General features: G+C 38.7%; 1 protein-coding gene across 5 annotated transcripts in view; it reads left to right on the top strand.

Moving 5' to 3' along the window:
* The window catches only part of Parg (poly(ADP-ribose) glycohydrolase), a 116,610-nt gene that overhangs the window by 38,652 nt on the left and 62,602 nt on the right, over window positions 1-15,356 (top strand). For 4 of the 5 annotated variants that reach the window (XM_037208729.1, XM_028878387.2, XM_037208728.1 and 1 more), the window contains 2 exons: window positions 10,096-10,188; window positions 14,314-14,471. In XM_037208729.1, coding sequence (XP_037064624.1) covers window positions 10,096-10,188; window positions 14,314-14,471 — 251 coding nt within the window. The remainder of the gene's footprint in view (window positions 1-10,095; window positions 10,189-14,313; window positions 14,472-15,356) is intronic. The other variant, XM_028878386.2, reaches the window with a different exon arrangement.

The raw sequence follows: 15,356 nt of genomic DNA, 5'->3' as shown, positions 1-15,356 counted from the left end.
TAAGAGTCTCACAAGAAGACCAAATTACACAGTTGTAACATATGAAGAGGGCCTAGGTCAGTCTTGTGTAGGCTCCCTGGTTGTCAGTTGAGTCTCTGTGAGCCCAGGCTACTTGGTTCTGTGATTTTCTTGTCTGGAGCCAGATCTTATGGAGACATTTTCTCAACTGAGGTTCCCTCATTTAAGATGACTAGATGGGATCAAGTTGGTGTAAAACTAGCCAGCACAAACCCCTTCTGTCTTTGTCTAGTTTTTAAATAACTCTCCTAAGCTACATAGTAAGTCAAAGGGTAGTAATGAATGTAATTATACTAACAAACATAAAGAATTTGCCAATTAAAAATAGAAAGACTCCATTGCCTGCCATGCCCTCTTCACCCCAGCCCAACCCCCAGCTAGGAAGACAGAACAGTGTCTGAGCAGAGTGATACCTGCAGTCAAATGACTATCAAATTAATCAAAGGACAAATGTAGGTTTTATCTAATACAAGTTAAAAGACAGATACTTTAAAACTCAGAATATTTCATTTATCTTTAAAGCATTAATTTCAGGTGCTTTAATGCATTATGATTTTTATCAATATTTCTCAGATTTGGATCAAGGTACTTCCACAAGTCATAGGGAAACCCTGTATACCTCATTCTAAATAAATAAATAAATAAATAAATAAATAAATAAATAAATAAATAAATAAATAAATAAATAAATAAATAAGGAAAGAAAGAAAGAAAGAAAGAAAGAAAGAAAGAAAGAAAGAAAGAAAGAAAGGAGGGAGGAAGGAGGGAGGAAGGAAGGAAGGAAGGAAAAGGAAAAGAGGGCTTAGAGTCAGGGTGGCTTGGTAGACAGCATTTGCTTGTCTCTCTACTGCAGACTCCTGAAATCACTTGATCCTTCACATCATCTCCCTGCCATTGCATTCATTTTATACCTCTTTTTGAGCAGTCTTATTTAGAGCTACAGATTAGTTAGCTGCTAATTTGTAAAGCATGCCTTCTTAAATATGAAAATATTAGACTGGGTTTTTTTCTGAAAACCAGTTGTACTGTATTAAAATTTGGAGAACGTTGTTATTGAAGCCATAATTGTGATGGGCGATACACATGAGAGATCCCCCTGTGGCTAGCCTGTCAGACTTTGATGAGCCTTCAGAAATTAAGGAGAATGAGTGAGTTTGTTTCCTTGTAAGCTGTCATACTCCTCTCTTCAAAGTGTCAGCCTGAGCTGTACACAGATAAATGTTAGACACATTCCCCTTCTCTAGCTGATTTTTTACTCTTACATAATTTAGTGATGCAATTTTTCTTTTTCCTCTAATGTTTAATTTTTCTGTACTCTGAAAACATGCCTAAAGAAATAAGTTGACATGAAAGATGTTACTTCTTTAAATTTTTGAAATAGGACCTTGGCTCCTGAAGGGACTTGTGATACACTAGTGGAATTTCCAGAGGCTTAAGATAGATTGTAGAAACCTGAGCCCTATCTAGTCAGTCACTTCTTGAGAGCCTGCTGTGGTCATTTTGCTAAGCAGTAGAGATTCTGGAAGGCAGTGGAAAGGAAGATGGGCTTTGTAAAATAAACTAGCTAAGTGAGATAGATGGCTGTTCAAGTATTTTTATTAACACTGTTATGTATGAACATCACTGTTCCAGACGTTGTAAATCAGTCATTAATCTTGTCTTAAAGGAACTTCTAGTAAGTACTAGAAAGCATGTCCATAAATAACAGCCTAAAGGGTCTTATTTTTTTTTTAAGCACAGAAAAATTGCAAAAGAGAACTAGAAAGGAAAAATGGATGGACTTTGAAGCAAAACAGTACTTGAACAAGATAGCAAGAAAATTACATAAGTTTAGGAGTTAAGGAAAGACATTGCAGTCATGGAACAAATTCAGTCTGTGGGAGTATAAGTAGGTGCTGTAGAAGACTGAATAGTTGAGCTGCCAAGTATGTAAAATACATGGTAGGGTGTGTATGTGTGTGTGTGTGGATATCATTTTTTATTATATGCTAAATAAAACCAGATAAGCATATAGTCAAGATAGGCTAAATATCTTAATATTTAGCTAGACACTAAAGCTTAATTATTTAATATTAACATTTAAAATGTAGATACATAAATATCTTAATTTATGGGGTTTGTACTGTATTGAAAGGGTGATGAAAGCCATTGGGAGCTTTCAGGCAGAGCAGGGACATGCTAGGATGTACTTGGGCAGAAACCAATGTGTATTGAGCAGCGGGATAGCTGCTCAAGAGATCATGTAGTAATCCTGGTAAGAGTGGATGAGGGCCTGAGTCAGAGTAGCTTAGTGATTAAGAGGAGTGATGAATACAGGAACTCCTGCTGAACTAGTCAATAGGATTTGTTTGTTTTGTTTTTTTTAAGAGTAAGAGACTTCAGAACAGTTGTGAATTACTTGCCCATTACCTAATATACCTTGCATTTGTGCATGGAGCTATAGATCCATCAAACACTATTGTATTAGAACCTTCATAACTGGGTATTAAGCAGAGTCACTGTCCATGTTATGGATAAGGAAAGGAAGAATTTGGGATTTTCCTGTATTCGAGAATAAATGAACATCTGGCTCTATAACTGGTTTTCCAGTTTCTTGGCCAGCACTCCATTCTCTAAAGTGCCTTCATTGGGATCTGGGAGAAAACCCCACACCTCCAGTCTTAATGTCTGCCACTCAGGTTTGGAGTGTAAGACAACTGCTTTACCTTTGAGCTTTGACTTCTAAGTGTTCTTGTACTTTCTGCCTGCAGAGCTCTTTCAGGACAAACTGTGCTTTCATTACCACCAACTGTGTGTAGACTTCTGTTTAGTTTTGGATCTCTGTGTGTGTGCATGTGTATGTGCATGTGTGTACATGGGGCCGGAGGTCATTCAGGTGCCATTACTCAAGAGCAATCTACCTTTGTTACTTTGTTTTGTTGAGACAGGGTCTCTCACAAGGACCTGGGGCTTGCTAGCTAGGCTTGTCTAGCTGACTATGGAACCCAGGGATCTGCCCCTCTCTCTGCCTCTCCCACACTGCTTTTGCTGCCCCCCCCCCTTTTTTAATGGTTGCCAGGGATCCGACTCAGTTCCTTATGAGCACAGCTATAGTAACTCTCATGCTCCACTAACTGTTTTACTGGGTATACTGGAACTGGGGAACAAATCAGTGGCCTTGTATTTGCTAAGTAAATACTCAACCATTGAGCTACATCCTCAGCCTTTTCATTGTTAGCCAACTCTTCCTCAGCAAATAGTGAGTATTATCTACTGTGCTTGGTAGTAGGGCCGTGAGGTGTTTACAGCACAATCCTTGTATGTTCAATGTTTTGTACATTTGAGGAGAGAGGAGAAAAACTAATAAAATAATTATAGGCTGTAATAACTGCTCTTACAGATGTGTGTGTTCAGCTATACAGTCATGGAGGGAGGACCCATTAAACACGTGGGAGAACGTCACACAGATGAGAAAGAATTCCCAAACTTTAACTAGTGGCAGTATAATATGTTAAGGCAGGGGTTACGTAATGTATCATCATAATTGTGCTTGTTATTTTGTTGAAAACGTTGTAATTCTGCAAGAATTACATTTATTTTATGGATGAACAGACAGAAATGTAATGGTGTAACTTAAAATACATTTATTTAAAAGTGGATTCTTGGATGTATAGAAGAATGGATAGATATGTGACAGAAGCAAATGTAATAAAAGATTAATATAGAAATATGGTATAGTTTATAATTAATATAGTATAGTTTTAATTTTTTTATTTAAAAAGATGCAATCTGAAGGTTTTTTGTTTTTGATACACAAATGAAATTCTCTACCGTCCTACAGTAACCCATAAGAAGGGGAAAGGAACCAGGCAGTGGTGGCGCACGCCTTTAATCCAAGCACTCGGGAGGCAGAGCCAGGTAGATCTCTGTGAGTTTGAGGCCAGCCTAGTCTACAGAGCTAGTTTCAGGACAGCCAGGGCTACACAGAGAAACCCTGTCTCAAAAAAACAAACAAAAAACCTCACAAACTGTATGAGTCTATTTACATGACATAAAATTATGAAAATGGGAAATACATTAGTAGTTGCTAGTGTTAGGGTCAGTGAGAATAAGGGTTTAACTGTAAATGGGTAGTAGAAGTTATGTTCTGTAATGAACAGTTCTGTGTCTTAGTGTTGGTTACACAGATATATTCGTGTGATCAAATGGCATAAAATGATACATGCACACTTTAACACTATTAATATACTAGTTTTAATAGTGTGGTGTAGGGCATATAAAATGTGATTATTGAGGGAAAATGAATAGAAGGTATAATGAACTTTGTCATGCTGTTTTTGTGACATCTTGTCAATATTTAATTGCTTCAAAAAAACAATTTACAAAGCATAAAGCAGTTATGAGCTAGAAGAGTCTGAGTGTTGTAAACAAATATGGTGGTATACTCTTAACATTTTCATATGTAGGAAAGCAATTGTTTTTACTTTGTAGCTATGAAGCAATGAATGTCCACTGTGGATGCATACCTTTAAATTTTACTTTTTATTGTTAGCAGACTGAAAGAGGATTATTATAAGGATTTAGCCACTCAACTGTCAGGAACTGGACAGGATTACACTCTGTAGCCCAGGCTGGCCTAAAACTTGTAGTAGTCCTCCTGCATCAACCTCTGGAGTGCTAGAATTACAAGTGGTTAGCTACTACATCTAGCCCTTTAAGTGTATTGACTTTCTCTTGTGTAGGAACTTCTATAAGGACTTAGGACTTGGCCTTTGTTCTGATTTCCCCCATCACCTCTAGTAGAAGCCTTATTACTGCTTCCTTATTTTCCTGTCATAGTTATCAAATTCACTTTAGCTTCATCAATCTTGTTTTTCACAGTGGGTGTTAGTAAACAGTACTTACATTTTTGCAACTTGTTTCCCCCAGAATTAATAATCATCTTGTGTTTACTTGCTGTAGAGTTGAAAACTAGATGAACATGGACCACAAGTGTCATCTTGGTGGAGTGATATAGGAAATGTGGTTTTAACCTTCCCAAATGCGCCCAATAAGGGAGAATTAAAGATCATAAGGAACCTCATTGTTTCTTGGTCAATGGGTTAGTTTGGACATAGATAGCTTCAGAATAATTATGGAGCTTTTATGGTGATTTCTTGATGTTAGTTGTAGATGTAACCGTCTTGTTAAATAAGAAATACAGAGCCAAATACAGAGTTAAAAGCCAAGAGATCAGAGCAATAGCTAAGAGCTGAGATTTAAAACCTTACCCTTTACTGCCGCTGCTGTCCTACCTCTCCGCAAAAGACCTACTTCCTGTGTCTCTGTCTTATAGACTTTCTGTTCTGCCTTCTCATTGGTTGTAAACCCAACCACATGACCTCCTCATCACTGCCCATCTATACAGACCTCCAGATTTTCTATGGTTGGTATTGAGATTAAAGGCATGCGTTTCCATGCTGGTGGTGTCCCTTGAACACACAGAGATCTGCCTGTCATGTGATCAGGATTAAGGGCGTGTGCTACCACTGCCAGACTTCTGCTATGGCTTGCTATTAGCTCTGACCCCCAGGCAACTTTATTTATTAACATACAAATAAAATCACATTTCAGTACAAATAAAATATCACCATATTTCCCCTTTTCTATTTTAATAAAAAGAAAAAAGGAAAGTTGTAGCTAATATAAGAAAAACTACATACAAAAGTACAATAACTATAAGCAATAAATACCTAAACAGTGTCCAGTCCATTTATGTTTGACAAATTCAGATAAAATAATTCCATTATCCTATTTTGGTAAGTCCAAAATGTACCTGATTCATTTTCTATCTTAACTTATATTACTAACAGAACTATCTTATAACGTCTTCAAATTTATACACTTACACCTCTTTAGTGAGTTTTTTTTCTGAAATTCTTAACAAGAAAAACTATAACTAATTAATCTTCAACTTCCTCAGAGACCCAAGAAAGAAATAATATTACATAATAAAAAATAAAAACAGGAAGTGCACGCAAGCAGCTTCCAAAAAAAATGTGAGTTGACAGAAAAAGACAGCTGCCTGGACAGTCACCCAAAGTTTCTCCACAGCATTGGGGCATCATCTTCAGCCTATAGGCTTAGCGTATCTGACAGACTCATTTGTGAAGTAGGATGTACACAAGGTCAACAGTTCGACCTCACATTTGGTGAGAGCAGTCCATGCATAAGAAACACCTGTATTCTACTAGTTTCATGTCATGAATCAGGATTTTAAATTCTGGAAATTGTTGATGGTTTTTTAATTCAGCTGTCCATTCTTCTTGGCTGTGTATATATATGGTTTCATCTCAGCATCCTGTTCTTTTCCACATCCCTCTATTAAATGCCAGTCTAACTATTGAGAGGTGTGAACTTAGTTACTCTTCAGGAATAACTGTTTCAGCTGTTGTTCCACTGCATCAGAAGCCATCAGCCCACTGCCTGTTCAGCTGCCTTCAAAGAAAAGGGCACTGTACCTTTTCCGGATTGCGAAGGCCACTTCAGGAATGATGCTATATCGTCCTGGCCTCAGGAGATGCCTTTTGATAAAGCCACAACCACACTTGTCTTGGCAAGAATCGGTAGTCCTTTGTTTCATGTCCTGTCTGTCCATTTTGTCCTGTTTGTCAGCAGTCGATTCGAGGATACTTTGTTGTCCAGTGGCTAACTTTGGCCACAATGAAAGTTAACTCCACATGCAGTTTCTTCAATGCCCATATTTTCTCTGAAGTAGATTGGTACTGCCAGGAGCTGACATGTCTCATAGTCATAATAAAAAAGAAAAATTTTCTAAGTTATTAAAACATTTTGAATGCCATATTCTGTAGATCTCTGAAGGGTTTGAAGATGACCTGTCTATCTAAAATATATCTGCTCAATCTTGAAAACATACCTAATATGACTACAAGTTCTATTGTAATGTCTAACTACTAACCTTCATTCCTTTATATCCTAATAGTTGGTAATAATAACATTCAAGAATCAGCAAATTGCATTACATTGTTAAATGAACGGTATAAGTACAATATCTTGAACAAGATTAGAAATATATGTATGGCATTTCCTAACAATATCAATCTCAATATATATAATTTGTATACAATATAAAAAAATCCAATCCAATGTAAAGTATTTAAAACTAGTAATTGTCTTTTTCTTTTTCTTTCTTTCTTTTTTTTTAAAACAATAACCTTAAATCTAATCTCCTTTGATTAGCCCTTTTCCCAATGGGCAAGTGCTTTGAGTTCTGAAAAAGCTAATTCTGCAATCACTCATTTGCTAGAAGTTATGGCCATCATGGGTATATCTGGCCTCAGGTTTGATTTTATTAATAAGAACTTTTAAGATTCATGCTACATCTGGCGCCCAATGTTCGTGGTATGAATTCATGAAAAAGCTGCTTGCCTGTGGCCTTGTGGGCCCCAGCCTAGGCCCATGCTACACTTGGCCGGTTGTGGTGGCACACGCCGGTTGGATTTACTGAAGAAGGCAGAAGCAGGAGGATCCCGAGTTTGAGGCCAACCTAGGACAAGCTTCAGTTGGGGCCGAGCCACAAACAGTGGGACCATGGAGGCAGCGCTGCTGCTCCGAATTGCTGGCTTCTTCTCATCCTTTGGTGACTGTGGTGATGCTCCTACCTGAGATGAAGGGTTTACTACTGCTTGTTCAGAGAAGAATTGCCAGAACCATCATGTTACAAGAAAGCATTGACAAAGGTCAGTTTGGAAAAGTTTGGCAAGGCAAATGGTGGAGAGAAATTGCTGTGAAGATTTTCTCTTCTAGGGAAGAACATTTATGGTTCCGAGAGATAGACATTTATCAGAGTGTGATTTCTTCAAACCACAGAGGAGGCAAAAAGAGAGAGAGAGAGAGAGAGAGAGAGAGAGAGAGAGAGAGAGAGAGAGAGAGAGAGAGAGAGGTCTACAGGGAACCATGACCACACCTAACAACAACTTTGAAATCTTCAAAATGATGACAGGATCCCACAAGGATGATTCCACATGGACTATGGTAAAGCCATTAAGCTGATTAACACCACCAAAAGATCGACTTTGGACTACAGACTACTCAGGACAATTTTGAGATGGCTAGCTGAGATGATCCAGCCTGACAGACTGCTTGAACAAGGACTTGAAACAAGCCCTGCACTTGCTCATTATGCAGCGACTGAACAAATGATACAGGACTTGACAGTTAACCCAAAAATTTTCTTTTCAGGATTCCCTAAAGATGTCTTCACCCCCAGAAAGCAGGAAGTAATTTTAAGAATTACGACACCCACATTCCCAAGAGGTGGGATGAGAGGTTTTTGGTCATTTAATGAGTTTTGGATATTGTCATTGTTTACAATGGTTGGTTACAAGTTGTTAATTGTTAATGGTCAGGGAAAAAACTGAACATGGAGATTAGATTCAGAGTTTTTGTTTTTAAAAAAAGGAAAAAGAAAGAAGAAAATATAGATATGAGGTAGATCTACTCTGAGAAAAAAGGTAAAAAAAATATGGGATAAATGGGTAGATCTTTGAATCTATTTTAAAAAGAAAAAGGGAAAGATAAAAATGACAAAAGGTAGACTACTGAATCTAATGAAAAGGAAAAATACTTTTAAAAAGGAACTACTTGTTTTAAATAGGATAAGTAATGAAAATTTTTTGTCTGAGTTTATCAAATGTTACTGGACTGGACATTGTTAATATATATAATGGAGTTTTTTTTTTTGGTTTTTTTTTTTTTTTGGTTTTTCGAGACAGGGTTTCTCTGTGTAGCTTTGCGCCTTTCCTGGAGCTCACTTGGTAGCCCAGGCTGGCCTCGAACTCACAGAGATCCGCCTGGCTCTGCCTCCCGAGTGCTGGGATTAAAGGCGTGCGCCACCAACGCCCGGCTATAATGGAGTTTTTTGTCTGAATCTGTCAAGTGTTAATGGACTAGACATCGTTAATGTAATTTTTGACTGTGTATATTGTATATACTTATTGGATATAATTTTTCTTGTATTAGTTATAAGCTTTTTTAATTTTAGACAAAAATAAGGGGCAATGTGGTGATATTGTGTTCCCCAAAATACTGTGCACTCTAATAAACTTATCTGGGGTCAGAGACAGAACAGCCACTAGATACAAAGGCTAGAAGATGGTGGCACTCACATCTTTAATCCTAGCATTCCAGAGGTAGAAATTCCCTCTGGATCTCTGTGAGTTCAAGGCCACATTGGAAACAGCCAGGCATGGTGACACACCTTTAATCCCAGGGAGTGATGGCAGAAAGCAAAAAGATATATAAGTTGTGAAGACCAGAAACTAGAAGCATTTGGCTGCTTAAGCTTTCAGGCTTTCAAGCAGCAGTTCAACTGAGATTCATTCTGGATAAGGACTCAGAGGCTTCCAGTCTGAGGAAACAGGATCAGCTGAGGAACTGGCAAGGTGAGGAAGCTGTGGCTTGTTCTGCTTCTCTGATCTTCCAGCATTTGCCCCAATAACTGGCCTCAGGTTTGATTTTATTAATAAGACTCTTTAATATTCCTGCTACAGTTAGTGACTATTGAAATTAAATGGGTCCTTTAGGTCTTCTGAGAGAGCCCTTGGTGTTCAGTTTTCAGCTGACATAACCAAGGGCAGAGTGCGTTGTTTTTTATTTACAAGTATTGCATTAAAAATTATATTTATTTGTTTGTATGTGTGTGTGTGTATCTGTGCACACATGCATGTGTGCATACGGAGGTCAGAGGACATCTTGTAGAGGAGTCTTCTTCAACCATATAGGACCTGGGGAATTGAACTCAGGTCATTAGGCTTGGTGGCAAGTGCCTTTCCCTGCTGAGCTGACTTGCTGGTTTTACAAATATTACATTTATTGGTGAATGTTGTTGATGTGAGAGAGACTTGATTTGGGGATACTTTGTTTTTGGAAGACACTTAGGTGAATGATACGGATTTGTAAGTTGGTTGGTGAACCTGTTGGTTTGTTTCTACACGTGTTGGTTGGTGATGCCACTGCACCTTACAGTGGGAGTTCACAATTACCACATGGTTACTGTTCCCACCTACTGTTCCCACAATATATCTCATTGGTTTTCAGGTCCTTGAAGAAGCAGAGGCTCAACATTTGTATCAGTCCATTTTACCTGACATGGTGAAAATTGCACTCTGTCTGCCGAATATTTGCACCCAGGTTAGTAAAGGTAACTTCCTTAGTGCTTTCCTTGGACTCAAATGGCTAAGGTGGGAAAGAGGATTCTGCTAAAGAACGTGGCACCTCTGCTGTACCATGGAGAGGCTAGTAGCTAGAGAGGACGCTGCCAAAGAACATTACAGTTGCAGCATTCAGTTCGCGCTCCCTTTCCATTGTTGCAGTTTGTTTACTCAGACTCCTTTTCCTCCATTTGTTTAAACAATGTCTTCTTAAAATCATTACTTTAAAAGAGACTAGTGAGTTTGGTATGCTTTTTTCAACATGGTTTAATCTACATCTCTCTCACCTTCCTACAAAGTGATACATTACCATAGCAGTTGAATTCATGGTATTTTTTTTTAACTTTTAAAACTAAAAGAAAAAATACTATATTACATAATTTTGTTTGGAATGCATTAATTACGTATTGCTCCCAACAGATAACCTCAAAATGTAGTGACTTAAAACAGTAGACATGTGCCAGCGGCTTAGTTTCTGTTGGTCATGAATTTGAGAGCAGCTGGCTGAGTAAGTTGTGGCTCCTGCTCTCTCTTGTGGCTGCTGCAGTCAGGGTGTTAGGGAGGACTGTGGCCACCTAGAGGCTTGACTGGAGCCTCCCTTACACCTTTGCAGGAACCTCCCTTGAGCCTTGCCAAATGCTGACCAGTTCCTCAGGACGTGGTTGCTGCCTTCCTCCATGCAAAGGAGAGAGCAGGGAAGCGGTAGTGCTTCTTAGGGCCAGATCTCATCCGGTGTCACTTCTACTCTCTTTCTTCTTATTGGAAGCTAGTCACTTAGTCTAGGCCATTCCCAAGGGGAAAGGAATTAGACTCCTCCAGTTGTTCTGTTTTAATGTAATCTTTATTATTTTTTTAGCATCTCATCCATATAAACGGTGTATTTTGATCATACTCACCCTCACTCTTCCCACAGCCTCCTTTCAGATGCCCTCTCAACATCATATACTCTTTTTTTTCTTTTTTTTCTCCCTCTGAGTTTAATTAGTGCTGCCTGTGTGTATCTGGATGTGGAGCATCCACTGGAGACTCACTCCTAAAGGAGAAGTAGTAAGGAGCTTGTGAACATACTTTTAAACTCTTCAGAAGGTTGTTGTTTTGCTCTTCATAGTTTTCTTCATGTGTTTTTTTCCCCACAGTGGTCTGAATTTGTCTTTGTCTTCTATTTCTAGGGCTAGCTTCCTTGTACTTGGATGCTAGACAGGATTCTGCTAACACTTGCTCCATGGGGGCCCTGTGGCTGTTTTAGGCTGAATCATTTCTGGGTGGATGGGATGATACACCCAGAGTGTGTGCTGTAAGCACAGTCTTTGAGGACAGCCCCAAATATCCTAGACATGCCAAATGCCTACCTTGGGCCATGTTCTCCTCAGTCAAAAACCAATGCATACTCTATGCCATGCTCATTAGCATTCTAGGGTGGGGTTTCCAAGGCTGCCTGACTTTGGTACACCTCAGCAACATATTGTGTCTGAAATAAAGTTTATGTTACTAGATAGAGAATGTATTTTAAAAGGCTCTTGTTATTTGTCTTGGAAGCTGCTTGCTACTGTTCTGTCTCTCCTTTTCGTTTGCTCTCCTTCCTTGTGAAGCGCCTCCTACTTCCTAGCCCTCTTTTGCTACTTCTGCTGCAAAGCCTTCCTGCTTTCCCAGGGAACCTAATCATCTTGGAACATTCAGCTCGTAGTTCACACCTTGTTTTTGACTCATGGCTTTACCTGTTTTCTCCCACTAGATGATATTCTCCTGGAAGGGAGATCCTCTTCCGTCTTCTGGGTTTCATGTGGAACTTATTCACTTAGATGCTCTTTTAATTCAATGTTTGGTTCAGAAGGACAGTGCCTACTCTTTAGACGTGGGTGACACACTCCTTTGCTGCCTTCTCACATGCTCTAAGAGAGGTGTCCATATTTTATTTCATGAAATATTTATTCTTCAAAATAATTTAAATCAGTAAGTTATAGTAAGTTGCTAAGTAATGTCTGTCTAGCTTTTTATCCTGGCTTAGAATACCTTCCTTCTTTCATTAGAATACTAATGGGAGAAAGTCTTAATTCCATGCTCTGTTCTTTACAGAAAAGTCTGCTCTGTTGTAAACAATTAACATTTTAATTTGAGGTAGAGATATGTTTTTGACAAGTTAAATTGCATATGCTTGTATTTAATGATTTGCCATATTAACACACTACAGGCCAAACCTAAGAGGATATTAGGATTCCTAAAAAAGAAAATCAAAGGAATCAAATTTTGGAACTTTTGAAATATGTTGTAAGGTATTTAGCCTCTTACTTTTTCTAGCTGAGCAGTTGCCAGTAAGATTCCTACTCTTGTTTCCTCAAGTGTGGGTTTTATGCATTTCTTCTCACCAAGAAAGGAAACTACTTACTCTCTTTTAAGATTCTATTTGACAGGGGTTAAGAAATATTTGTGTGTCAAGTCAATTAAGCCTAAAATATTTACTAGTTTTTGAAATCATTTTTATGAATAACTTGGTAAATTAGAGTTCGAAGTTAAAGCCAATCAAGAGTGTTATCTATACTCGGTTGCCCTGCCTAACCTCAGGGCTGACTTGCAAATGAACGTTTTGCAGAGAAAATAGAGATCCGTTTGAACTGTTTGGCTCTCTGTCTTTTAAGAGAGGACCGCTGCAGTTTCTTTACTTGCCCCTGTTGCCTACCTCTGATTGTTTTTAGATTGTTGCCGTCAGACTGTCCTTCTCACACTGGTTTGTGTTTGCTGCTAACTGGAAAATGCAGTCCTGCCGTCTAAACTGCCTCGCCTTGAGTGCAGTTGGGGGGGGCGGTGCCTGAGGGCTGATGGCTTGAGATCTGTGTGGACACCAGCACTCTCGTTCAGAGTGCTGCTGAAGGGAGAAGGACAGGTCTCTAAAGCGTCAAGGGGACTATTTTGAACTTAACTACTCATGGGAAACTGGTAGATGCTCTTTTGTTTCAGCAGCGTGTCTTTAAAACCACGGTGTAAGCATTTAAATTAGAACAAAACACATTGAACACAATGCTCAGGTCCCATGTAGTCATGATGTTTGGGTTGCCACAAGAAGACATTTTTAGATGCAAAAAACTAAAGGAAAATGTTCCGCATCTTCCTTGACTTCGGGTGTTTTATTATATAGGAAATGCCTTCATTTTTACAAGTTACACATAGTTCTGTGTGGCAGTTTTCAAGTGTTCTATTAAATACTTTCGTAAAATTAGATTTGGTTCTGATAAAGAAATTAACAATGTGCAGTTTGATTTAGAATAGAAGAAATGACTCATTTATTCAATCATATTAATTATTTTATTTTAGACTAAGAAAAAGTACTTCATCCCACCATTTTTTTTTTTTTTTTTTTTTTTGGTTTTTTCGAGACAGGGTTTCTCTGTGTAGCTTTGCGCCTTTCCTGGAGCTCACTTGGTAGCCCAGGCTGGCCTCGAACTCACAGAGATCCGCCTGCCTCTGCCTCCCGAGTGCTGGGACTAAAGGCGTGCGCCACCAACGCCCGGCCGATCCCACCATTTTTAATGTAAGAACATAACATACACAATAATAGTTCAACTCAGTATTGCATTTTTACTCCATCTAGTTTTAATTTTCATTACAAGGGTAATTTGTTAATGTCTATTTGCTGAGGCACTCTTGGTTTTCCCTTGTAGGTAATACTTTGTGTGCTCTTCAGTATCATTATGATTAGAAATCTGCACCTTGGGGTTGGGGATTTAGCTCAGTGGTAGAACACTTGCCTAGCAAGCGCAAGGCCCTGGGTTCGGTCCTCAGCTCCAAGAAAGAAAGAAAGAAAGAAGGGAGGGAGGGAGGGAGGGAGGGAGGGAGGGAGGGAGGGGAAGGAAGAAAGAAAAGAAAGAAAGAAAGAAAGAAAGAAAGAAAGAAAGAAAGAAAGAAAGAAATCTGCACCTTGATTGATGAGTACATTTCTCTAATCCTCTCCAATGTCAGCCCTTGACTTTAACAGTATTGCTGATTTAAGGACTCAAGAATGGCTTGAAATTATTCCTGCCTTAATTTAGAAAATGCAATTTGGTACCTCTGTCTTCAAAATTGCTAAACTAATTATTGCTTTTCTCATCTGTACTTTTGTTTCCTCCATCAGCCAATACCGCTCCTGAAACAGAAGATGAATCATTCTATCACAATGTCGCAGGAACAGATCGCCAGTCTTTTAGCTAATGCTTTCTTCTGCACATTCCCCCGACGGAATGCCAAGATGAAATCAGAGTATTCTAGCTACCCAGACATTAACTTCAATAGGTATGTTTTCAGAGAGTACCTTGTGACGAGTGGAAGAAACGAATATTTTTGAGTGACTTGTCATAGAGTTAATAAGCATTTTATTCAGGTGATGTTTTGACCATTTTTCAGACAAGATAATTAAAGTTCACAGAGGTAAAGAGCTTTATCGGAGTCCTAGAGCCAGTTAATCACAACCAGGCTTCATCTCAGTTACTTCAGTGCCTGTGTTCTCTCCATACTCTTAGACTGTCCTCTTCTGAATGCTTGTGTTCCATCTGTTGCTCACTTTGATTAGTCACAGGAACGTTTGTTGCATATTATAATCCTATGATGAAGCAATTTTTAAAATGGGAATAAAAGCCTTCATTTCTGTAAAGATCTTACATAAAAATATAGTCACTGGACATGGTGGCACATACCTTTAATCCAGCACTTGAGAGAGGTCAGAGGCAAGTAGACTCTGTTAGTTCAAGACCAGCCTGGTATACATAGCGAGTTCCAGACTAGCCAGGGCTACACAGTATAACTATCTCAAAGAAAAGAATATAAAGTCTTGAAGGAATTTTGTGTCTATGTGTGTGGGGAGGAGGGATTAAAAATATGAAGTGACTTTCTTTTTTTTTTTTGGTTTTTCAAGACAGGGTTTCTCTGTGTAGTTTTGCGCCTTTCCTGGAACTCACTTGGTAGCCCAGGCTGGCCTCAAACTCACAGAGATCCGCCTGCCTCTGCCTCCCGAGTGCTGGGATTAAAGGCGTGCGCCACCACCACCCGGCTGTGACTTTCTTTTTTTAATAGACATGATTAATTTATCAGTGTAATTTTTAAGGAGTATTCAAATTATTTGTCAGATTTATACATTATGATTAATTAATTAATACATCCATAAATGTTTAGACTTCAGCT

The sequence above is a fragment of the Peromyscus leucopus genome, chromosome 9, assembly GCF_004664715.2.
Source record: "Peromyscus leucopus breed LL Stock chromosome 9, UCI_PerLeu_2.1, whole genome shotgun sequence".
In the NCBI taxonomy this organism is placed as follows: Eukaryota; Metazoa; Chordata; class Mammalia; order Rodentia; family Cricetidae; genus Peromyscus; species Peromyscus leucopus.
Note: the sequence above shows the minus strand (reverse complement) of the source record. Positions and strands in the feature narration are given on the sequence as shown.